This window comes from Herpailurus yagouaroundi, unplaced genomic scaffold (genome assembly GCF_014898765.1).
Source record: "Herpailurus yagouaroundi ecotype Mexico unplaced genomic scaffold, PumYag 190, whole genome shotgun sequence".
Lineage (NCBI taxonomy): Eukaryota > Metazoa > Chordata > Mammalia > Carnivora > Felidae > Herpailurus > Herpailurus yagouaroundi.
In genome coordinates, this window is record NW_024412421.1 from 31,512,664 (window position 1) to 31,537,322 (window position 24,659).

Here is a 24,659-nt window from a genome sequence, read left to right on the forward strand (position 1 = left end):
TAATAGCGATGAGGGGCCATCGGGGCCCCGTAACTAATAGTGAGGGCAGCATCAGGGATTGAGGCTAACAAGTGGCAGAGGGCTGGGTGACCCCAGGGAGATCACATGCCCTCACGGGCTTTCTTTATGGTAGAGAGAACGATGGTTAGGTACCTACTAATGTCAGGAGCTGTGCTGAGGGCTTGCCTGTGTGTGCTGTCTTGAAATCTTCCCCGAGTCTGATCAGGCCCTTCGAGAAGGAGTTGCCGGAAGGGTGCCGGGCTTGTCCACGGTTGCACAGCTAGAACCAGGCAGAGCTGGGATCTGAGCCGGAGTGCTTGGTCTCTGAGCCCAGCCAGGCAGAGGAGGGCCCACGTTCCCTGACCAGAGCTCTCTCAGGCACAGACATGGGGCGTGTTAGTGTGTCTGTTAAGTAAACTTTTCAGTAAGGCGTTGCATTCAGAAAAGTGCACGCATCAAAAGAGTTCCTGCTGGATGAATTTCTCCCAAATTCTCACAGAATTGACCCGATGAACCATCACCCAGATTGAAAAACAGAGCGACTGCCTCCCAGGTGTCTCCTCGGCTCCCCGCCCCCCACTTCCCCCTTCAGAAGACCCCTGTCCTACCTTTTATTAGCACAGATTCGTGTTGCATGTATCCGAACCTGGTATAAATGGAATCACATGTGTTGAACTCTTTTGTGACCGGTTCCTTTGACTCAAAATTAGAAGATTTCTCTCTGCTGTTGTGGGCAGTGTTACTGTGTCCATTTGCTCTGCTGGGTGGCATTCTTGTTGAATGAAGGGGCTCTGTTAATTTGTCCTGTTGTGCAAAGGTATTTCTAGTTTGGGGCTACTGCAAATAGGACCCTTACAGACATGTCCTTTGGTGAATATACGTGCACGTCCTGTTGAGCACAGGCCATAGGGCAGGCCTAGGGTCCCCTTTTGTGGACACTGCCCAGAGATTTCCAAAGTGGTCATCCCAAGTTATACACCCGCCGGCAGAGGACATTTAAAAATCATATTTATGGGGGCGCCTGGGTGGCTCAGTTGGTTAAGCGTCTGACTTCGGCCCAGGTTGTGATCTCACAGTTCACGGGTTCGAGCTCCGTGTCTGGCTGTGTGCTGGCAGCTTGGAGCCTGGAGCCTGTTTCGGATTCTGTGTCTCCCTCTCTCTCTGCCCCTCCCCTGCTTGCACTCTGTCTGTCTCTCAAAAATAAATAAATGTTAATTTTTTTTAAAAAATCCTATTTATGAAGGCTTTTTTGATACTAAAAAGAACAAAAAGAACTAAAAAATTTCCCACTGCCCATAAATCCGTTAACACATCTTAAGTTAAAAAAAAAAAAAACAAGCAATAATTTATTTACATGTTAACAAAATGCTTGCATTTCGACTGCGGGGTGTGGTGCGTTTTGACTGCTGTATTCACCTGAATAACCACCACCGGAATTCCTGTCACCCCAGAAGTTTCCCTCATGCCCCTTTCCAGCCAGCTCCCCACTCCCCCAGGCACCCTCCGTGGACACTCGAGGAAAATGCGGGCCATGGGAGTGTGTGGCGATTCTGAACGGCACACGGCGGGGGTCTCTTCCCCACGCCCCATTTCCCAAAGGCAGGCCTGTGAGCAGTCTCCCTGGGCCTTCCAGAAGTTTCTCTGAATGTCCCTCTTCAGGCACCACGCAGATCGTTTCACCCACACTGTTTGATTCCTCTCTCCTTTACCCTGAATTACGTATCACGGCGATCTGTGTGTTAGCCCACACGGATCCTTTTTATGGTTTTGTAGTACTCCGTTCAGACAAGGGTCAAACTGGGTGGGACTTTGTGTCTTCCGGTAAAAGGGAAAACACTGTTGTGTACGCGGGGAAACCGAGTTCCTAAGAGAAAGGATGGCAGTAGGATAACGGTTGTTGGGCACCTACCATCTACAGGCCAGAGGCAGTGAGAGCAGCCTGCTGTGTAGACGCCCCCCCTGCCCCCCTCAGCCATCCCCGGTTGATAGGTCAAGAACCTGGAGTTGGGGGCCCCCCACCCCCCGGGTGGAATGACCTGCCCCGGGCCACAGAGCAGGAAACCGGCATCTCCTGGGCAGCAGGCCTTTGCCTGCACCCTCCTGCCCCAGCCAGGGCTTTCCCAGCCCCCTCCAGAGGGCTGGCCTTGGGCTTTGGCCATCCAAGACACCCCCACCTCCTTGTGTGTGAAGGTCTTCCTGGGCCTCGGGAATGGCACATGACAGCCGGCTCTCCACATGGCCAAGAAAGAAGTGCATTTGTGGGCTGTTGGTTTTTTTCTTTGTTTTTGGGTGTGTTTCCCCCCCCCCCCAGACAAGGAAGGGGGGACCAGAGCCTTGGTGTGCCATCCCACGCTCGCTTTGATGGGGGCCGATGAGTCACCATACAAGGAAGTTTTTTCACGTAAATGGTTTGCGGGTGAACTTGTTTTCTGCCCTTTCAGGCAGAGTTTTTTGGGTTTTTTTCTCTTTCTGTCTCTTTAAAGAAGAGCCTTTAAAACAAACGGGAGGCAGTATGTTGGCTAGCAAGACCTTCTGTTCCGCGGAAGTCTGCACCCTTTTGTGGTGGGGTTGGTGGGCAGGGAGCCCCGGAGAGGCGGACGCCGATTCGCTCTCCGCTGGGGCCGCGGCGGGTGGTCTGGCCTCAAGGGGAAGGTGGCCTTCTGTTCTGTTTGCCTCCAAGGCTCCTACCCGACTGTTAGCTCTGTTGGCTCGGAGACCAGGCCAAACAGACTCCAAAAAGAGCAGCACCTGTCCCCACAGAGGAATTAGGGCCTCGCCTCACCTGATGATCATAAAATACCCAGCGGGACAGCCAGCTCAACTCTCTGGATGGAACGGTGTTGTGGAGAGAGGCTAACTGACCAGGAGACGAGGACAGAGCCCCCTCCCACCCACCCCCCCCCCGCAGCCTTGGTGGCCATCACCCCTGCCCCCCTCCCTCGAGAATCCTGGTGCCTTCTCAGAGCCAGACACGGTTTCACAGAAGACGCTGAAGTGGACGGAAACCCCCTTGGGGGGCAGTGGAAGCCACCCTGACAGTTGGCAGAAGGCCAAGGTAGTTTGTTGTCTGGTGGGGCCGGGCGGTGGCGGGGGGGGGGGGGGGGATGGTCAGAGAAACACGGGGCGCCAGGCAGATGTTTGGATAAGACCCTTTGGCAGCGTGGATGGAATCTGATTTCCGGTTGGAGCAGATGTTCAGGAACGCGTGGACCCTGAAAAGCACACCCGGGAAGTCGGGGGCCAAGTCAGCATTGACCAAGCGGCCCATTCGCATCCGTTGGCTCTGAAGCCTTTGTCACCATCCGCTCGGAACTAGAATGCTCTTTATCTTCTCCCAGCCACGGACAGAGGGGTTCTGAACCGGTGGTTCTCAAAGTGGGGTTCCCAGACCAGCAGCATCAGCCTCCCCTGGAAATTTAGGAGACATGCAGACCTGTCCCATAATCCTGAATGTCCTCCAGGTGACTCTGATGCCCACCGAGGCTCAAGACCTGCTACAGTAGCTTAAAGAAGGCGGAAGAGCAACAGACATCTATTGAGTGCCGACTGTTTTCCCTCTGCTTCACCTGTGTTGTCCTGTTGAGGCCATACGGTGTCGCAGAGGGGTGGGGATTATATCCCCCTTTCACAGACAAGAAAGCTGACCATCAGTTGAAATAACTTCCCTGTGTGTCCAAGCCAGAATTCAGACCCAGGTCTGAGCCTCCTTCTGTGACCTCTGCACCCTGTTGCTGGGTTCCTCTTGGCCCAGAATCAAGCGTAAACAGCTGAACGTATCGGTAACTTTTGGATCACTCTCCCAGCATCTCCTCCGCGTGTGCGGATAACTGAGAGTCACCATGATGAACCCCCGCCCAACCCCCCAAGCCCCTCTCCTGCCTCCATCTTGAGCTTCCCCCAGGCAGGGAGAGCTCTCCATGTGCCTGTCTGCAGGGCCCTCCTCTTCAAGGCAAGGACAGCCCCCACGTAAGTGCCACCCCTCCAGAAGACCCCTACTCAGGAAGGCGGGGTAGACCTCTCACCATTGCTACCTGTCTGCACGTGCACACTGGAGAGCAGCAGTGAGTTAGGGAACTCTTTTCCAGCCTGTGAACTAGGGCCCTTGGTAGAAGGAGCCGTGGCTCCAGCCCAGAGGAGGAGGCCCACTAGGAATGGAAGGGTTCCCAAACAAAGGGATGAACAGATCCGATGCCCTTTGAAGTCATGCGAGCACTAGATAAACTTCTGAGACAAACACCGGAGCCCTCTCCCCACCCCGGGTTGAGATGCTACCAGCTTGAGGCTGAGCAAGGGAAGTCCTTATTTGGGATAGAGACTTCCCTTTATCAGGCCCTGAGGAAACAGGGCCCCGTGCTGTCCCTGCATATCAGGGAGCAAACCTCACTAGGGCCCGGCCCCTCCCACGTGGCAGAGAAAGAGAGCAGCTTCTGGTACAGTATTTGTACATTTAAATTTATTTGGTGGGTTGCTATTAACCAGGGGTGTTTTCTCAGAAAATGGCATCTCCGATTCAGGGTTAGCGAGAGGCCCCCACTGCTGTTTTTAGTCCGTGTTCAGGGTCGAATGCGCTCTCCGGGCACAGGAACTCCCCTGGAAAAGTCATTGCAGAGTAATAGGGTCTTCTTAAGCGGCAAGTTTTAAAAGTGGGGTCTCAGCCATGCCTGGGATGTGCAGTGACTGTGTGGCGTTTATCATTCGGACGGGTGGGGACGGGGGTCCGGATGTTGGAGAGCTGGGGAGGATGGGTGGGTTGCCTTCTTGGAGACCCTGGTGGTGTGGCCCCCGAGGAGGGGCTCTTCGATAAAGCTGCCTGGCCAGGAAGGGTGGGCGCTCAGGTATGGCGGTCACGGCCACCGACGGCCATGGCCAGAAAGACCTTCAGGAGGATTTGCCCAGAGGGCTGAGATCAGACGGGAGGACTGCCCTTTGCTTCATTTTAATTTTCTAAATGTAAATGCTACCTTTGCCCAGTGAGACTCGAGGTGGCTTTACAAAAACACACAGCGTGGGGAGATCTGTACTGATTTGGAGTGCCTTCCTCCGGGGGTTAGGAGAGGAGAAGCAAGACACAGCATCTGTGTATAACGTGATGCTCCTTTTGTGCAATGAAACGGGGGACAAAACAGCAAAAGCTGAGGACCAAAATAAAGCTCTGTATTTGCATGTGTGGCCGTGGGGAAAGATCTGAATGAATACATGCCAGGGGCAGCACACTGCCCAGCCTACCGCCCGTTTTTATGAAGAAAGGGGCTTTGGGGGGAAACAGCCCCACCCATTCACGCTGCCCCAGCAGAGTGTGGCCAGAAAAGCCTGGAATGTTGTTACCTTTACAGAAAACGTTTGCTGAACCCTAGTATCCGTTGTGGTGTTAGCACGGGTTCAGGGCCACAGGGGTGGGAGAGGCCGCACGGGAGACAGAGGTGAGGTTAACAAAACGCCAACGTATATGGCGTGGGCTAAATTTATGCAAACTTTTATGCTGGTGTGTGCGTGCATGCGTGTGTGTGTGCACACGTACACACAGAAAGGGAACCCGTTACATCACGGGCACCAGCACACAAACGTGCTGGCCGTGAGCCCCACGGTGGAATTCTGGTGCTCTTTACTCTCCGCCCTTAACACGGTCTATATGATTCCCTTTCCCGGTGAATATATTATTTCAAAAACCAGGTAATCTACAGGAACACGGAAAAGTCAAAAACATAGGAGCTCACATCCCTTCCAGTTCTAAGAATGTGGGATTCTGACCGCTTTGAAAATTCTGTGGAAAGGACACCACCGCCTCCATGATTCCAGTTTCTGAAACCTTTGGGTTTTTTTTTTTTTTTTAAGTTTCTTTTGAATGAAATAAATGCACGATACACGGATAAGGCTTCCTGTGACAATTTGAAAATTTACGGATAAAGCTGAAGCCCATCCTCCCCCTTCCCTCTGCAGGAAGACAGCTGTCATCAGCCTGACACTGTGGCCCCCCCTCCCCCCGCCGCTACGAGTTGGATCCTGTTTGCGGAGTGCGTGTGTGTAAATATACGTGCACACGTGTGTGTGTGTGTGTGGGCGTGTTTGCTGCTACGTTTAGTGTTGTCGCGGACGTGGAGCCCGTGGCAGACCTAGTGTCCTCCGTTCTTGTGACCGCTGTGCGTGGGGGCCCCGGTTGGCTCAAGCACGTCTCCACCGATGGGGGTTTCTCGTCTCCCTGTTTTTCCTCAGAGGTTGACTGTCTTCAGTCGATGTCCTGCTGGACTCAACAGTACCACTTACTGAGCACCTGCAAAGTGCTAGGCATTCAGCCCGAAACAGCACATTCAGTCCCGTCAAGGCCTGCAAGAGGCGGGAGCTGCTATTATCTCCATTTTGCAGATGAGGAAAGTAGGGTTCGGAGAAGTGATAGAACTGGCCTGAGGCCGCACACGACAGAAGCCCAAGATCAGATATGCCCCGCGCTCGGTTCATTGTACTGCGTGTCCCCAAGAGTCAAAACAGGGGCCTCGTCTGAGCCTCTGAGTTCCCAGGAGCTGACAGGCCGGGGGGGTGGGGGGGAGGCAAGCCAGTGAAGGGTGGGGAGGGTGTGGCTGAGTATGAAACTGGGGCTCCCTGCCGGCCTCCCTAGGGTGCTGTGATGACTCCGGAAGGCACGTGCGGCCCCTTCCCGGCTATCTTCAATGGTATTCCACAGCAGGGGGCTGCTGGGGGAAGCGGCCTTCCCTGGGGTTACGGCCAGGTGGAGACAGGGGTTGTGTTCCCAGAATGCTGTGGGCAGGTCCCGGGCCGTACCTGTGTGTGTTCCCAGTCTCCCTTGACCATGACTAAGGAAAGCAGGAGACCTGAGGAGGGGTCCTGGTTCAGACAGCTGGCTTTCACCCCAAGTGGGCAGCGACCCCTCCCCCATGTTGTGGTCTCCTTGTCTGTACCGTGGGGTCGCGCTTGCCCCCTTAGACTGGACCGGCAGTACTGACCCCTCAGGATCCCTCTCGTTAATAGAATCATACGGTATTTGCCTTCTTGTGTGACTGGTTTGTTTCATTCAGCGTAATGTCCTCAAGGTTCATCTGTGTTTTCGTGTGTGTCTGAATTTCCTTCCTTTTAGTACCTGTAGTTCGTTCCTTCCTTATACGTACCATATTGTATGCACTGCATTTGTCTGTCCATCCACCCATCCGTGGACACTTGAGTTGTTCCCACCCTTTCACTGCTGTGAATGATGCTTCTGTGCACATTGGTGTTTAAATATACTTTATTATTTTTTTAAGATTCACTTTTTATTTTTAGAGAGAACATGAGTGGGGCGGGGGGGGGGAGAGAGAGAGAGAGAGAGGAGAGAGAGAGAGAGAGAGAGAGAGAGAGAGAGAGAGAATCTCAAGCACACTGCATGTTCACCGTCAGAGCCCGATGTGGAGCTCGATCCCACGACCCTGGGATCATGACCTGAGCAGAAATCAAGAGTCAGATGCTCGACCGATGGAGCCACCCAGATGCCCCTAAATATACTTTAAAATTTACCAGTGACCCCCAAAATATGGGTGCCAGGCTCCACCTCGCCCCCAACACCCTCCTGATGAGCTTGTCCCATGATCGGACTCTGTCATTGGAATATTATTAAACCCCCTAAGTGACTCTGATGTGTGACCAGGATTGAGAACCCTGAAGTGGTTGTCTCGGGACGACACTTAGCACGGTGCCCGCCACAGGAAGCCGTGGGCCGTCAGCCGGTGTGATGGGGTTCCCTTGGCTCATGTGTGACCCTCATAAAACGAAAAGGAGTTCCGTTTTGACTCATGACTCCTCTCTGCCAAGGACCTGAGGTGGCCTTGTGCTAGCGTCCTGGCTGAGTCCGGGAGCTCTCCCTGCCGCTTCCCTGGGTGTGCAGGTGGCTCCTTGAGACATGGCTGATGTTGCGGGTACCCAGCTGTGCAGCCAACGCAGGGCCAGGCTCATGCCCTGGGGTAACAGGCTGGACGGGTGTCGAGCATGAACACTAGCTTTTCCACCCTCCGAGGGAGCAAGAAAGACGCCAGGGTCACGTCTCCCCCAGGAAGAGAGAACCCTACAAATTCCACAACAAGGCAAAGTGGGAGAGGCTGCGGACGCACCTTGGGTGTCGTGCCCCCTCCCACACTGCCACATACCCAGCAGACAGGCCCCGGCTCCAGCTTTGTAAAATAAAACGGTTGGAGGGGTTGGCTTGAGTGACCGCGGCGGACGGAGGGAGCCATCAGGAGCCAGGGTTCCCGGGGTCCGTCCTTGCTTCCCGCGTACCAGCTGTGGGTTTCCTGGGGCAGCTGTGGCAAAGCGCCACCGACCAGGGGGCTTAAAACAGCAGACACTCATCCTCTCAGAGTAGTGGGGCCAGACATCCAAGACGAAGCTGAGCCCCCATCCAGACACCCTTTCCTTGCTTCTTAGGAGCTGCTTGGCTCGCGGACATTTCGTTGCACCCTCGGCCTCCATTTTCACGTGGCCGTTTCTCCCTTGTGTGTGTGTGACTCTTCACGTGGCCTTTTCGTAAGGACCCCAGTCGCTGGACATAGGGCCCACCTGCGATGCAGCCTGACCTCACCTTCACTTGATTGCCCTGCAAGGACCCTTAACTCCAGATAAGGTCACAGTCACAGATGCCAGCGGTTAGGACTTGGGACGTATCAGTTGGGGGGCAGAACCCACAACACCAGCTGTGTGACCCCAGGCAAGCTGTTAGTCCCTCATCCCCTTTCTCCCGTGTATGATGGGGCCAGGGTGCGCCTGTCCGCCTCATAGGGGACATCGGGGACGTCGGTCTTACCCAGAAGCTTCTTAGAAATCCAGACTCCCGGGCCTCACCTGGCCCTACAGAGTTGGAATCTGCCTTTTAACAAGACTCCCCACACGGGTTTGAGGAGCACCTGGTGGGTTTGAAAAGGCTGGGTTCGGTGTTGGCACGGCAGAAGCACTTGGTATGCGTCAGCCATTATTTCCGGTTTCTGTTTTCCTCCCTTTTACAAACACCCAGAGCGCTTTCCGTGGGCCCCTGAGAAGGTCCAGTGACCACACGGAACCGTGAAGAAACACACCAGGCACAATCCCTCCCCCAAGGAGCCCCGAGCTCAGTGAGAAGAATGGCCACATGCAATTTTTAAATGTGATCAAATGGATCCGTGCGACGTTTGGATTTTGCCAAGAGTCTGGCGGGCCCCAAAATGCCAGGTGGGTTGTAGTACCCGGCGGGGAGCCTGGCTCCAAGGCCCGTTCCTCTCCTCGCCGGCCAGATGCATGGTTGCCCAGGCAACCGGCCGATGCCCCCGAGACCACGAGTAGGACACCGTGCCCGAGTTCCTGCTGTTTCCTTGGAAGCAGTTATATGCCTGCTGAGAGACTGCCCAGCAGGGGCGCAGGGGGCTGAGTGCCCATGCTCTCTCCCCTCTTTCAAGCAGGTTGTCCGTCTCCCCAGGACCCGGCTTTCCAGGCAGATGCCAGCTGGGCACCCGGCTGTACTCAGTCTGGAACCGCCCCTGGGCGGCCTCGAGTCTCCAGTTGCAAGGACTTCTCAGCTTCCTGGCAGCAGGCAGCATCCATCAAGGCAGAGGAACTCTCGGGTGCATGCCTCTCAGAGCGGCTTGGTGGTCAGGCCCTGAGGGTCCACAGCTAGGCCGCTCTCAGTTCCAGCCCTGGCTCTTGCGTGCCACCTGACTTAAACGCTCCCGGCCTCTGTTTACTCATCCATCAAATGGGCCTGGTTCTATTACACATCTAGTTGAGTGGCTGCAAGGCTTCAAAGCAGTTATTTTCCACGAAGAGCTTCACACAGGGCCTGGGCCGCGGAGAGCGCTCCAGGCATGATAACCATTATGCTCTTGTGTCATCAGGCAGGGTGGTTTTTCCTGCAACATGGTAAGCACCGGGTAAGCGGTAGCCGGCGGTTTGTGTTTCGTAGCTTTGTTAGCGTGAGTCGGGGCCTGGTTTACGTGCCAGCCGACAGGGGCACCAGGGCTGGGCCTGTGTCTCGTTTTGTGTCCTTTCCCCTACTCCCAGCGCCCCCGTGGAGCCAGTGCCCAGAGCAGGTGTCCCTACCCTTGCTCCTCGTGAAAATCCCGAGTCCCTGGAAGGGAATCACTGATGAATCCATCTGTTAATTAATTGGACCAGCAGGGAACAGCTCAGTAACTGGATTGGCTAAATTAGCATCTCTGTGCACGTGCACGGGGGGTGCTGAGAGGTGATGAGCTGACTCAGGTTGATGGTGAAGACCAGGGCCCAGTGGGCAGTGTGGGGGTGGCACGCAGGGGCCGACCACAGGCCTGGCTTGTGTCTGAAGGCAGGGTGATGGTCCCTAAGGCTAAAAGGATTGAAGAAGTGGCACCCATTCTGGAGGACCCGCGGCCCGAGTGTTGGGGCCCCCGGAAGCACGCGGCCTGGCAGGGATGGCGACTTGCCTGCACGGCCCATACTGAGGCGTGAAGGAAGGAGGAGGTCAAAGGCCCCTGTCTAGGAATGAGAGAAGTTGCCCAAGCATCCATTCTTCCTGGGTGTGCAGGGGACGTTTGGGACCACCAGCCTAAGACCTGGGAGGGAAGGTCGGAGGAGCGGGGCAGGTGGGTAGGCCCCAAAGTGCTGGCTGAGGATGGGGAGAGGCAGTGAGCATGCTGCTGGTCCTCTGGGGGCATGGGGACGCGGGGGGGGGGACCCCGAGACCGTAGGACGGCACTGCCCAATAGAACTTTCTGCAGTGGTGACGACGGTCTTTCTCTGCGCCGTCCAGCATGGTAGCCGCTGGCCACTTGTGGCTTTCCAGCAGCCACAGCGTGGCCAGTAGACCGAGGCACTGGATTTTTAATCGTATTTCATTTTCATTAAGTTGAATGTAAGTAGCCACGTGGGGCTAGGGACGTGGGGCCTGGGCGGCACAGCTTTGGGCCGCCCACCGGGGGGCAGTTCTAAAAGCCAGTCGGTTCCTCCCTGGCTCGTTTTTCTTGGCAGCTCCGAGGAGCTCCCGTGCCTCCCTTCCTTTAATGACAGGTGGTGGGGAGCATGCGTGCTGTCGCGAGCCTGAGCCTGGGAAGCTGCGGCAACCAGCAGAGCAGCCCCATCCCCGGGAGGCGTGCTTCCAGCACGTTCTGAGTCACGCCTCTCCCGGTGAGGGCCACACTCCCTGTGACAGCTTGTCTCCCGTGGAGTTGCTCACAGGCTCTGCTTTCCCAGGCCGGAGAACCCCGGGCGTCTGCGGTCGCCTCTGCCGTGGGAGCAGTTGCCGGAGAGATGGCGGGTGTTGCCCAGGTAACGTCCCCTCCCTGACAAGCAGAGGGTGAGGACGGCAATGGAGTGACTGACTGTGCCACCCGGGAGGCAGGAAGCTTTTCCTGCTGGCTCTGTTGTTTCGGGAGCTGGCGGGACTGAGTCACGGATGCCAGGAGTCCTCCTAAGTTCCACCTGCCCCGGGCCACTCACTCCTGTCCCTTGGTAGGTGATAAGAAGGTAGCTGTTTAGCCAGCAGCGGGGCTAGGTGCCTTGTATATGTTATCTCACGGGAGAGCCACGGGAGCCTTTGGCAGCAGTTAGCCTGGCCCCGCGTTGCAGTTGAGGCAGCTAGGGTACGAGTAACATACTGTGAGTTCCGTGCGCACTGGGACCTGTCTGCTTTGCTCACCGTGGGGATCCTTAATACCGAACACAGCGCTTGGCACATCATGGGAATTTTTGATGAATGAGTGGACAGATGGTGGATGGATGCCGGGAAGGACGAATGAGTGGGTGGATGGACGGTGACAAAGGTGGATGGCTTGGGTACACGGGTGGCCAGGTGAATGGGTGAAGTAGAGCTTAGATTTCTACTAAGTCTGCTGTTGAAACACCTGCACTCTTAACCACTAAGCAGTGCTGTCTCTGGCTTTGTCTGCCGCCCTCCTCTGCCTGCCTAGGTTGAGATTTCTTCTTAAACACTGTAATTGAAATGTAACTTACACAGCTTAAGATTCACCAATCAGAAGTGCATGATTCAGTGATTTTAGTTAATTTATAGAGTAGCGCGACCATCACCACAGTCCAGTTTCAGAATATTCGTGTCATCCCAAAAGATTCCCTGTTGCCCCACGCAGTGACTCTTCCACTTTCTGTCTCTATGAATTTGCCTTTTCTAGACATTTCATATAAAAGGAATCACACAGAATGTGTTTTGCTCCTGGCTTCTTTGACTTAGCATCATGTTTGTAAGGTTTGCCCGTATCGTAGCACATCTGAGTAGATCCATCCTTCTTCTTTTTTTTTTTTTTTTTAACGTTTTATTTACTTTTGAGAGAGACGGAGACAGAGTGCGAGCGGGGGAGGGGCAGAGAGAGAGGGAGTCACAGAATCCGAAGCAGGCTCCAGGCTCCGAGCTCTCAGCACAGAGCCCGACGCGGGGCTCGCATTCACGAACCGTGAGATCATGACCTGAGCCGAAAGAGCCACCCAGGCGCCCTGATCCATCCTTCTCTTATTGCAAACACTGCTCCATTGTCTGGATAGACCACCTTTTTGCTTATCTGTTCATCAGTCGATGGGCATTCGGGTCGTTTCCAGTCTGAGGTGATTATGAATAACGCCAGGGACACGCGTGTACGTGTCTTTCCGTCGAGTCTGTTTTTATTTCTCTTGGGTAGATTTCCAGCAATAGAATTGCTGGGTCATAGGACAAATGTATGCTTGATGCTTTAAGTAACTCAGACTGCTTTCCAGTGGTGCTGTCCTCGTGTGCAGTGCCATCGGCAGTGTACATGGGTCCCAGTTCCTCCACATCCTCACCAGCACCGGGTGTCGTCCTTCTGGTTACAGCTAGCCTGGCGGGAGTGAAGTGACGTCTCTTTGCCGTTCGGACCTGTGTCTCCCCGGTGGCTCACGACGCTGAGCCGTTTTCTGCACACTTACTTCTAGACTGCACTTGACCTTTTCAGCCAGGGGTTGGCAAGCTTTTTCTCTAAAGGGCCAGATTGCAAATATTTGGGGCTTTGCAGGGCACGTTGGATTTCTGTCCCATGTTCTTTGGGTTTTTTTTCTTTCGCAACCCTTAAGACCATTCTTGGCTTCCTTGCACAGAAAGAAGCAGGGGGCTCGGTTTGGGCCCCCCGCTGCACTTTGCTAACCCCTGCTTTAAGCTCCTCCCAGAGAGCTCTGGGGCCCATGACCAAAGAATCCAGTGGCCACGCTGGACATGGCAAGATGTCACCCACCGGTCCTAGTGAAGGGGCTCAGTGGGAGGATCATACCGCAAAGCCAAGGGCCAGGCCCCTGGGAGCCTGGGAGTCAGGGCTCCAGAGGTGTCCCTGTCCCAACCACACTGTGATTCATGACCAGATGAGCTCATTGGAGTTTTGGGGGATGAAACCTGCTAATTTATCACCACAGCAGAATGAATGGGTCCCTGTGGGTCCTGGGTAGGCTTCTCTCTGCCCTGGAGCTGCCCTGTCCCAGAGCCAGCGGCCTGTCTAACCCCCATGACCGTGATCTCACAGCCCCACTGTCCACCTGCTGCCCCCACCCACCGCCTTCCCGCAGCTCCTCCACCACCGCCCTGGCCGCCTGTCCTCGGGTTCTCCAAGCCTCTTGTCACTGAATGCCACCAAGCATTCTTGAAGCCCCTCCACTCATCGTGTCTCTCGGTGAATCTCTCTCTCCTCTCCACTGTCTGCACTGGCCCTGAGGGACATGATAGAGAGAGACCTCTGGAATTAACCAGAGTAGATTTTGACTCCTGAACCGACCCTTTCTAGCAGTGTGACCTTGGGTCCTGAACTCACACCTCTCTGGCCGTGAGAGTTGTACGTGTGAGCAGGACACTGGAGGCTACAGCACAAGGTGGCGGGTGCCCCTCTGAGCCACCGCACTCTGAAGGCTGCTCACCGGGACCGCACGTGGCTCTGCCTGGGGGCACGTTCCTCTCTGGCTGCGAGAGCAGTTTGTCCACGGTGCGGGGCCCTGGACAAGAGGTGTCCAGAGAGTGGGCGGGCAAATGCAGCGTCCTCGCTCCCTGGGGGAGGGGAGCGGGGAGCACTGTCTCCTCAAGCTCCCACGCGATTCACAGAGGGTCCCACAGCGGCCCAGTTGTAATGCTTGGTGGTGCCCCGTTAGTGACTGCTTCTTCCTCCACACCCTGCACTGATGTGCCCCGCACCACCTCTCAAGTCAAGAAGCCATCTGCATTCGGGTTCTTGTCTTAGGGTCTGCTCTGGGGGCTGCTTAGCCTGTGGCAGGTCCCCGGGTCACAGTGAGGATGGAGAGAGCTGATTGATGCCCAGGAATGCCTAGTGCCTGGTGGATAGCGTGAGCTCATTACACTTTGGCCCTTGTCTCGAGCCCTGGGACCCTCTGGTTTTGAATGCAGCTTCAGCCTCTGTGACCACAGGTGCTGGGGACACCCACTGAACAAGGGCTCCGGTGCCTGGGGACTCAAAAGAGAGTGTCCCCCTTCCCCGCTATGGAGGGGGTGTGTCGGCGGGCCCCGGGCTGGTGCTACCCCGTGGGCCCGGACCTTGCTACCTCGGGGTCTCAGTGATGTCTGAGTGTGGAGAGCCGCGGGCGGTCCTCACGGCCACCTACCCCCACACACTGGCTCTATCTGGCAAAGTTCCAGCGGGTGGGGTGGAACAATGCTCACCAAAGATTAATGATAGCTATTTCTAGGTTGATGGGATTTTGGAGGCCTCTTTTCACTTATCCCCTTCTTTGTGCGTTTCAGCATGGTTTAAATTGCTTACAACGAGCAGGCATCGTTTTCACGAAAAGAATGAAGTCATTATTCTTTCAAAGGTAAATAGCTTGCAGCTGATCCGAAGATAGGGCCCTTACAGCTCAGACCGTAGTCACATCTAGGATCTGCTGTGGGAACACATGGGTGTGCATCGTGTGGTTTTCTTTGGGGCTTAATACACGGCGAGTTTCCGTGACCATTTCACGGTCGCTTAAAAAGCAAGCAATTCTCTGGGTATGGAGCAAACCCACAGCGTCCAGGACTCGGAGGGGCCTTCGTCTTCAGGGGCGGATCGGGTTCTTGCCTTGGGAAGCGTCTCCACGGCTTTAGACTTGGGGAACTTTGGCTCTGCACAGACCAGGCGGTGCGGAGGTGGTGCCTAGCTGACGGTAACTAGGCCTGAGGCTGGTTACCGGCCCAGGGAGGCCTCTGGGAACCGGCTGTGTCTCGTCATTAAAGTCCTGGGATTCACTAAGTCCTCACTGTCACCGTCACCCCCACCGGCCGCCTGTGTTCACTGAACGTCCGCCCCTGACAGCTCGCCGCGGCGTCTTCCAGCCCTTAGAGCATCTGCAGTGATTGACAAGTCCGTGTTTCAGGTGGTTCCTCTGTCTGCCGCCCCTCAGAGAGGCATCATCGCTCTCTGGTTCTTGATGAGGCGTGGTGACTGCCAGACCACAGCCAGACCAGGAGGGAGAGTAAAGGGCAGGCAGGTGGAAGACGGGGTACGGGGACCAGCCATACTGATTTGCTTAAGAAAGATCCGGGCTGACGAGGGAAACAGACTTTGGTGTGAGTTCGCTTTGTGGGTGATGGTGGTGGTGATGGGGCCTGATGAGCAAGTAAGAGACCAGAAAATCGTGGAGTTTGGGAACAAATAGGGGGAAGAAAGTAGAGATACTATTTGTACTGCTGGAGGTTGTGCATTTCGTCCTCTTTTTCCAAAGAGATGAGTTATGTACCCGGGTTCCCTTTTTGTTGCCAGTGGCTAATTCTGTTTGGACTCTGCCTGTGAATGTAACTGCGTACAGAGGGCGGACCATCGTGGGTCCAGAATTTGTCAAAGTCACACCCTGAAAGAGGCTGCAAAGTATTTTCCTGCCTGATTTATGGAAGAGGAACTGAGGCTCAGTAGGTGACATGCTTCATAGAACCGGGCCTGCCTGAGTCCAAAGTCTGCCTCCTGTGCCATGGCAAGGCCTCACCCAGCAGTTAACTCAGGTTGGTAGGGAGCACATCCCCAGATACTTCCTTGAAAGTGCTGGGTTCCGAGATCACTTTGTAATTTATAACTCAGAAACGAAAGGGTCAGGGAGACCCCCGGCGGCCTCAGTGGGGGACCCTGACCTCCTCCCTCCCCACTCCTTCATTCAGACTCTGGCTCAGAGACTGTGACTCGTCACCCCAGCTGGCTGCTTGGTGCGGTGACACTAAACTTAGGTTTTCCCCAGGGAGCAGAGCACTTAATGAAGGAGTTCATCCAGTGGGAGAGTCCCAAGCCAGGGCAACAGTGGGGCCGGCAGCTGCCGGGGCCGGGAGGCACTTTGGCTGGGACCTCCGCCTTCTGAGGGCTGCTGTTTCCATGATGTCAGAGAGGCGGAACTCACTCTGCCTCACATCGAGGGAGACAGCAGCCCGTGCCCCAGTTCTTCTCCGCTTTGGACACAGCCCCGAGCAAAGGTGAGGATATGCTCCGTCCCACTCACCAGGTGGAAACTGAGGTCCGCTTTGCGGTTCTCGGGGGCCTCTGGGCTTGTCACCCCCTGGCCGGGGTTGAGTACCTGGCCACAAGCCTGTCTGTCCTTTTTCTTAGCTGGACTCCACTCTCCAGAGGGACCTCTTAGGGTCGGGATGAGTAGAAACAGTACCTCCAACGCAAAGAAAGCCTCTCTCTGGACCCCCGAATGCTTCCTTCCACCCTCCCTGCGTGTGAAAACTTAGGGAATACGTTTGGGAGAAGACGTGATCTGAAAGAGACATCGCTTTGTTGTTTTTTTAAGTCATCGGAAACAGTGTGGAGATTTCTCAGCTAGTGTTCAGAAGGCCTGTCTGCAAACATCGCCTGTGACCCTGGGCAGGGACTTCTTTCTCTGCGAGTCAGTTTCCCACGGGAGGGTTGGTCCACACGGGCAGTTTTTTGGGGCCTTGTACCTGCTAGGGCATCTATTTCTCTGATCATCTGGTGTCCTCTTCCACCATCAGAATATCAATAACATGTTTGTGTCTCTTTCTCCCTCCCGACCAGAAAAAGATTTACAAATATAAGAAAGTTCTGAGTAACCCAAGCCGTTGGGAAGTTGTCTTGAAGGAGATCCGAACTCTGGTGGACATGGCCCTGACATCCCCCCTGCAGGATGACTCCATCAACCAAGCCCCACTGGAAATCGTCTCAAAACTGCTCTCAGAGGTAAGACGTGCCCCCTGCTTGACTGTGCACACCCCACCCCCACCCCCTCTGCCGAGCACCAACGCTGTGCCGGGCAACAGATTCGGACTTGAGTTTGTATCGTCTGCCCGTTACGGGCCGTCCCGGGGGTGTGGCAGGGGGAAGGGGCAGTGGTGACCACCCTGCCGTGCCCCACGACCGAAGCTCGGGGGACTAGCCTCGGGCCTGACGACAGGCTGGTGGTGATGATGGCAGCAGATTTCAGGAGCTTCCAGTTTTTCCCGAGCCAGAGCACATCGGTGAAGCCCCCAGACTGCCCTGCCTTCCTGCCTGCCCCCCACCACCCGTCTCCACCTTGCCCTGCCCTGGCCTGCGTCAGCTGCAGGGGTCCAAGCGGCTGTCGCTTTCTGCCTCCACGACCCCCCAGAGCCTCAGAAAACCCACTCTGCTGTGCCAGGCAGCCCCCCCGTAGGGTGCGTGCCGTGCCGGGCACTGTCCTGGGCATTGGAACAAAGACAAGCCCCCACCCCCCCTGGAGCTCACGTTCCAGCAGGGAGACAGACAGGAGCGTGGGGGCTCAGCCAGAGCCAGCCGCGCCATTCGTGTGTAGGCGAGGGCTACTTGGGGACACGCTGTGACTCCGGCCCGGGCACTCTTCTCCGCGCTCCACAAGTACTAAAGCTGTCTCGTTTGTTTGCCTGCCTGGGCCCCTGGGGACGCTGGCGTTGATGACTCCCTGTTTGGACTTTCCACGGCCCCAGGGCAATGCCTCCGTCCCCCTTCCCTGGGAGTGGCCCCTGGTTCCTTCTAGAAGCACAAGCCCCTTGCTGCCTGGAGCCACCCCTTCCCCCGCAGACCCAAGCTGATTGCCGCCCATCAGTCCAGGAAACTGGCCCGGGCCTTCTTCCATGTCTGCTATTTGAGCAGAGAACACCTTTCCCTGGAAGGAAGTACGGCAAGAGGTAGAGGGTGGGCTGCAAAGACGGTGGCAGGTAGAGGAACAGAAGACGTGCCCTCGGGCGTGCAACAGCTTCATTTCGCAGAAGAGCAGAGACTCACGCTCTGAAATGCATCACAGTCAAGGCCTGGAATTGGAGGCCAGGCCGGGTGCTGTATGTGCGACCTGAAACCCCGGCTTCCCGCCTGAGCAGGGGAAGGGCCCCAGCAAGCAGGCCCAAGGCTGGCCGCTCACCGCAAGTACACGCCTGCTGTGTGGCGGCCAGTGTCAGGTGCCGTGCAGCACGGCATCTCGTGTCGTACAGTCTCCCCTGAGACGTGGGCCTTGCTGTCTCCGTTGTACAGATGGGGAAACTCAGGTCCAGAGACACTGGAACACCTGAGCAAGTGGTGGGGCTGCAAATTCCACCTTGGGGCTTGCTCGCTCTCCCTGCAAGACCACCTGCCCTCCCCTCCTGCCCCGCCAGTCCCGGCCGCCACCACACTGTCGTTGACATCAGGTTCGCTGTCAGGACGATGGGAAGGCGGCCGACGGGCACTGTCGCCAACCTCTGGCGGCGTTTATGTCACATGTGACCGCGCGCCCGTGGGCCTTTGCATCGCTTCTCAGGCACCTGATCCCCAGGCGCTGGGGTAGGAAAAGATAAAAGCATTTAAAGAGGAAAAAAGGGAAGAAGCTTGCATTTGCTGTATACCTACTGTGTGTCGGGCAAGGGGTCAGTATGACTCACCGTGTCTGACTGGTAAGAGCTGTTGTTTGGTAAGGGACAGAGCTGGACAGAGCTGTGCCCGGGCAGCATCCCCTCGAGTAAGGCTTGACGCCTCCCTGAGTGACACTCAGGCTCTGTGACGACCACTTTGGCAGGCATTTAGTGCTGATAACTTAGCATTTCTCCAGGGACCCTGCAGGGTAAGTACTAAAAGGTACAGACGAGTAAACAGAGGCTCCAAGAGGTTGTCACCTGCCCAGGGTCACTTGGATAAGTGCCATTTTTATTGCCATGGGCAGTAGTCATGACCTTGACCTTAACCACTCTCAGCTTAAGGGTCTAGGAGGATGGGTGGAAAGACAAACAAATCCTTCCTCCTCCTTGCCCTTTCTTGTGTAGATTATATGGGCTAGCTTATTTGCCTGTTCTCTTTACTCAAGTTGTCTCCGGGGTCTCCTTCTACGAGGCTCCAGGTGTCACCAAGCCAACCAGGAGGTGGGCAGGATCCCCAAGGAGGGGGTAGAGGGGCTGTTAGTTCTGCGAAAGGACTGCCCATCCGCTGGCCAGACAGAGCCGCATCCCTGACCTCCCGGGCCTTTGTTGACTTCAGTGTGTGGGGAGGCCGCTCAGTTTGGGGTTCAGGTGTCCCCTATGATTCAGTGGCCGTTTTCAGTGAGTGCCCTCCACCCAGGGTTGAAAATGGCCTTGGGAGAGAGAAGTGTCCCTGCGGAACACCACAGGCCACCACCAGTGACTGGGACAAAGAAATCAGCATCTGTATTTACCGAAGGCTCTTCCTGGGAAGGTGCACAGGTGCCGTGAGGAATGGACTGAGCCCTTCAGAGTTGTCCACCATGGCCCGAAGGATGGGACTGGCCCTTGCTTGGGCTGAGCACCATAGCTCAGTGGTTAGAGATGCAGGTTTTAGCGGGGGGCACCTGGGTGGCTTAGTCTCTTAAGCATCTGACTCTGGATTTCGGCTGAGGTCATGATCTCACAGTTTGTGAGATCGAGCCCCGGCATTGGCCTCCTTGCTGACGATGCAGAGCCTGCTTGGGATTCTTTTTCTCCCTCTTTGTCTCTGTCTCTGCCCTTCCCTGCACATGCATGCACTTTCTCCTCTCCCTCTCTCTCTCTGTCTTTCTCGCTCTCTCTCAAAGTAAACTTTTATAAAAAGAGAGGGGCACCTGGGTGGCTCAGTCGGTTGGGAGTCCAGCTTCAGCTCAGGTCATGATCTCGCGGTCCGTGACTTTGAGCCCCGCGTCGGGCTCTGTGCTGACAGCTCAGAGCCTGGAGCCTGCTTCGGATTCTGTATCTCCCTCTCTCTCTGCCCCTCCCCCACTCGTGCTCTGTCTCTCAAAAATAAAGAAACATTAAAAAAAAATTTTTTTTTTGAAGAGAGAGATGCTGGGGTGCCTGGGTGGTTCAGTCAGTTAAGCATCCAACTTCGGCTCAGGTCATGATCTCACAGCTCATGAGTTCAAGCCCCATGTCGGGCTCTGTGCTGATGGCTCAGCCTGGAGTCTGCTTCAGATTCTGTGTCTCCCTCTCTCTCTGCCCCTCCCCTGCTCACATACTGTCTCTCTCTCTCAAAAATAAATAAAGATTTAAAAAAAAAATTGTTTTATAAATGAAGAGAGAGATGCAGGTTTTGGCATCAGGACAGAGAGGGTGAAACCCACACCCCACCGTCTCTTACCTGTGCTCCTGAGTCAGCTGCGGCACCTCGTGAGACTCCGGTAGCTCATCTGTGGACAGAAAAGCAGGAAAAGCATCGTAAGAAAGAAGAGGGATGTGGGATGAGGGTTACAGAGTGCACTCGCACTGCCTGAGGCATAGTGAGCTGTCAGGAAAGACCAAAGCCACGTTTCCATCTACCCTGGGCGGAAAAATTGTTGATGTTTAATAATCTGCCATAAATGGGCTGCTTAGAATCCACCAATGTCCAAAAAAGAAAAAGCCTTTGGATTCCAAAAGACATCCTTCCACCTTCCGTGTGTTCCTGGATTCTAAGCCCAAGGGCCTTGCTGTCTCCATGGGAACCCGGGGACTTGAGGAGGCAGACATCGGCCCCTGCCGGGTTCCAAGGCTGTCTTCACCCTTTGGGCAAATCCACGGCCCAATGGCTTTTCTTTTGTTTCAGCTGCTTGTAAATGCCAGATACCCTGATGCTCCTTAAACGTGATGCCAGGTGGTGCGCATGGTGGGGCTGTTTCTAGAACCCAACAGCCATCGATCTTGCCAGTTCACTGTCCGGTGAGACGGCATGTTACCAGGGGCCAAACGCAGCCCTATTAGGAAATCTGAACCGACACCAGGGAGAACCCATTCCACCAAGAACAAACAGATGAAACGGAACACAACACGAAGCTAGAAAAGGAGACGGTAGTTAGACCGTTTCTGGTTTCTCCCATGATTTCTCATTTATCGCGTGATCATTCCTTCCCTCATTCACATATGCACAGGATGGTGGTAACAGGTACCAGCTGGATAAGAAGATCCCGCATTGGGGAGGGAAAAAACCCTAAAATTTAAACAAGCTTAACGCATTCCACGTAATATTATTTTTGCAAGTTAATCGCTGGCATTTGAATTTAACTAAACCACGTTTGGCCAGCTCATGGAAGACCATTCTTCCCTGGGAACCTAGCTGGAAAGCTGTTGTGATAATACGTATGTGCCGCTCTTATGCCTGGTGCACAGTCAAGATTCCAAAGTCTGTTTCTTTATGTGTTTACTGTGAACCTGCCTCCTGGCTCCCCAGTGGCATCTACATGAGCAGCACCAAGCGTGCGGTTAGGTCTGTCTGTATACCCTCTCACTGAAGCCCACAGAGGATCCCTATTTATGGGAGAAGAAACCGAGTCTCACCGAGGAGCCAAGGTTGCATAACTCAGAGGGGTTATGCGAAACCAGGACTGGAAACGCAGTCCCCCCGCCCCAAAGCCGTGCTTTCCTCCCTTCCCGACCAATCCTGTGAGGGGCTTCTCATCTGTTTAATTAAGCAAAGTGACCATTGCTCACTGAGATGCTGAAAGCGGTTTTTCACCGGTTGGACCTTTGAGATGTAAATGTTCCGTTTTATTAATGTCAGTGTTTCTGTTTTGTTTTGTCTCCCTCCTGCGCTCTCCATTCAATCCCTCAGAACACAAACTTGACTACCCAGGAGCATGAGAACATCATTGTGGTAAGTCTCTCCAGACCCTTCTCCCTCTGTCCACCTCTTGGGGCCCACAGTCCTCCCCCCCCCCCCCCCCCCCGCCGCCCCGATCTGAGTGCATTCTCGGAAGCTCGTGTGATCCACCAGCATGGCGACCTTACTCAGTTTTGTCTTTTCTATCAAGCCAGACGAGTCTGCTTCCTGCCTTTGCACGTTTCAGAGCCCCAATTGATTGGGAAGGGGGATGTAATTATCAGTCGTTGAGGTTTGTAGCAAATGTGTCTTAATCGCCTCCTCCTTCCCGAGTGTGCCGCAGGGAGTTGAAGGCAGGAGATGGCAGACAGTGTATAATGTATTCAGAGCCATAACCCTATTAGCTGAAAGGTAAGCATTCTCTTTCTTGCCCCAGGACAGATCTCCTAATTAATCCACAAATAGAACCTGGATTTAATTCCCTCTGATACGCAAAGTGGGGTAATATTTTCTGGGACTTGACTGTGATGTAAGCATCTTTGGCGTAAAATCTCTTCCTGGGTGATTTTAAGCTATGAAGTGTGACTCTCACTAGAGAGAAGAGATAAATGAGGTTGCACCTGCCGGATGCCAAGCACCGATCTGTGTATTTGAATCTGTACATAACTAAGACCGTTCCTGTTCCCGAGACGTTCATCGTCTGTTGTAGGAAGACACGTAGATCACTGCACAAATAGAGGCTTGTAGTATGGAGAGTGGAGTGATAAACTCACCCGGGAGAGAAGCCACTGTGCTTCTTGGAGACAGCGATGTCTGAGTTGGGTTTTGAGGGATCAGTAGGAGCTTGCCAGATGAGGGGCTTCTGGGTGGCTCGTTCGGTTAAGCGTCTGACTCTTGATTTCGGCTCCGGTCATGATGTCACAGTTGTGGGACCGGGCCCCACATCAGGCTCTGTGCTGAGCGTGAAGCCTGCTTCAGATTCTCTCTCTCCCTCTCTCTCTGCCCCTCCCCTGCTCACATGTGTGATGACCGTCCACTCAGCCTCTGTCAAAATAAGTAAACTTAGTAATAATACATTTAAAAAAAAAAAAAAAGGAGTTTGCCAGATGGCAAGACAGAGTAAAGGTCTTCCCGAGGGAGAAAATAAAATGTGCACAGAGACGTAAAACAGCATGCTCTATTCTGGAAACATCAGCATTGCTGGAGCATACAGCATAAGGAAGTAGGGAAGCAGAACTTGAAACGGAAGTGCGAGGCCAAGCTTGGTGTGCACAGGAAGGACATTCGCCTGGGCCCGAGGTCCTGTGGCTGCAGCCTTTGAAACAAGGACAGCATGCCAGACTCCGTGCCCCTCTGAATTATGGTTGCATGGGCCCTCCCCCTTGGTGCTGGCAGGCCCAGCCTGGAGAATCCCCTTCCTCACTCCAGCTGGGTCTTGTGGGCACCCAAAGAGGTGAGGCCTAGATTGTTTATTGTGGAGAATAAAGGCAGCAGCTTCTGTGCAGCCCCAGCTAGTATCTGGCACACTCAGTGGGTATTTGCTAAAAATGTAGAGGTTTCTTTTTTTTATTTTCCTGTGCCCCACCCTGACCACTCATTGCCTTCTCTCGCCAGAACAGGGGGGATGTCGACCTGGGCACCCCCCGTCCCCTACCACCACCTTTCTCTGGCATATTATTGACTAATAAACTCGTTGAAAAAACACTTGTCAACATGTAAGTGCAAGTATGTGCCGAAAACTCTGTGCCACAGGCTCAGTGCCACCATTGAGGGATTTATTGTGTGCTGGGAGAACCCGGCAGGTCAACAGACAATCAAGAAATAACACAGTCGGGGGTTGAGATTTGTTTGGAGTGTTAGTGGGGCACAGAGAGCAGGCACCTGACATCCTCTGCCAGTGAGGGTACTGGGAGGAGGATGACGGAGGGCTTCTAGGAGGAGGTGAGCAAACCGGATATTAAAGGATGGGTAGGCAGTCCAGGCAGAGGGCCCAGCATGAGAAAGGCAGAGCAGCGAGGCGCTGGCTGTAGGAGAAGCAGGCAGGGACCTGGGCGCCGGGGAAGGAGCCGGTGTCTTCCTCTCCCTGCTGGCGATGACTATGGGTCCCACTATGTACTTCAGCCCTGGAAGAAGGGTGAGGGCTTTGGACTGGGGACGAGCCTGGGAAAAGAATTTTGATCTGAGAGATGCAGGCTGCTTTTACCCAGCTAATTTGGCTGGGCTGACCCCTTAATTGGGCTGGGCTAAGCTCCCCTGCTCAGCAGGCATGCCTGAGAACAGAGGAGAATGTGATCTGCGGTCTGACCCCCAGCCCTGCATTTTACAGCCTGCCTCGCAGTGTTCTTTGTCACCAGCGCCCTTATCATTATTGGGAAGTCTCCTTTCGTTCCAGAGATTACATTATCTGATTTGACCCATGGGCAATTAGTTTTCTCCCACTGGGGCTTGGTATTTTTTTATGTGATTGTTTTCATAAACACTCTCACGAGTAACTTGAGTTGGTCTTACTCAGTCCATCTGGGGTCAGGCATCTGTGCAGTAGGTAGGTGCTGACTAGAGCTGGCACGTCACTGGACGCGCGTTGACCCACAGTCCGAACCGCAACTGGGGTCCCACGTGCTAGTGAGGAGTGGAGGCTTGGAGCTGAATGTGAGCTCACGCTCAGAGCTGGTGCCGACCCTGGGCCCGCCCCGTACGAGCTGTGACCTTGGGCAAGTAGCGGGAGGACTTCTACTTTTATTTTATTTTATTTTATTTTATTTTATTTTATTTTATTTTATT

General features: G+C 54.7%; 1 protein-coding gene across 1 annotated transcript in view; it reads left to right on the forward strand.

The window, feature by feature from the left end:
* Positions 1-24,659, forward strand: part of CMIP (c-Maf inducing protein) — a 94,104-nt gene that overhangs the window by 25,054 nt on the left and 44,391 nt on the right. Inside the window, exons 4-5 of the mRNA XM_040443211.1 lie at positions 16,938-17,099; positions 21,891-21,932. Of these exons, the coding sequence (XP_040299145.1) occupies positions 16,938-17,099; positions 21,891-21,932 (204 nt within the window). The remainder of the gene's footprint in view (positions 1-16,937; positions 17,100-21,890; positions 21,933-24,659) is intronic.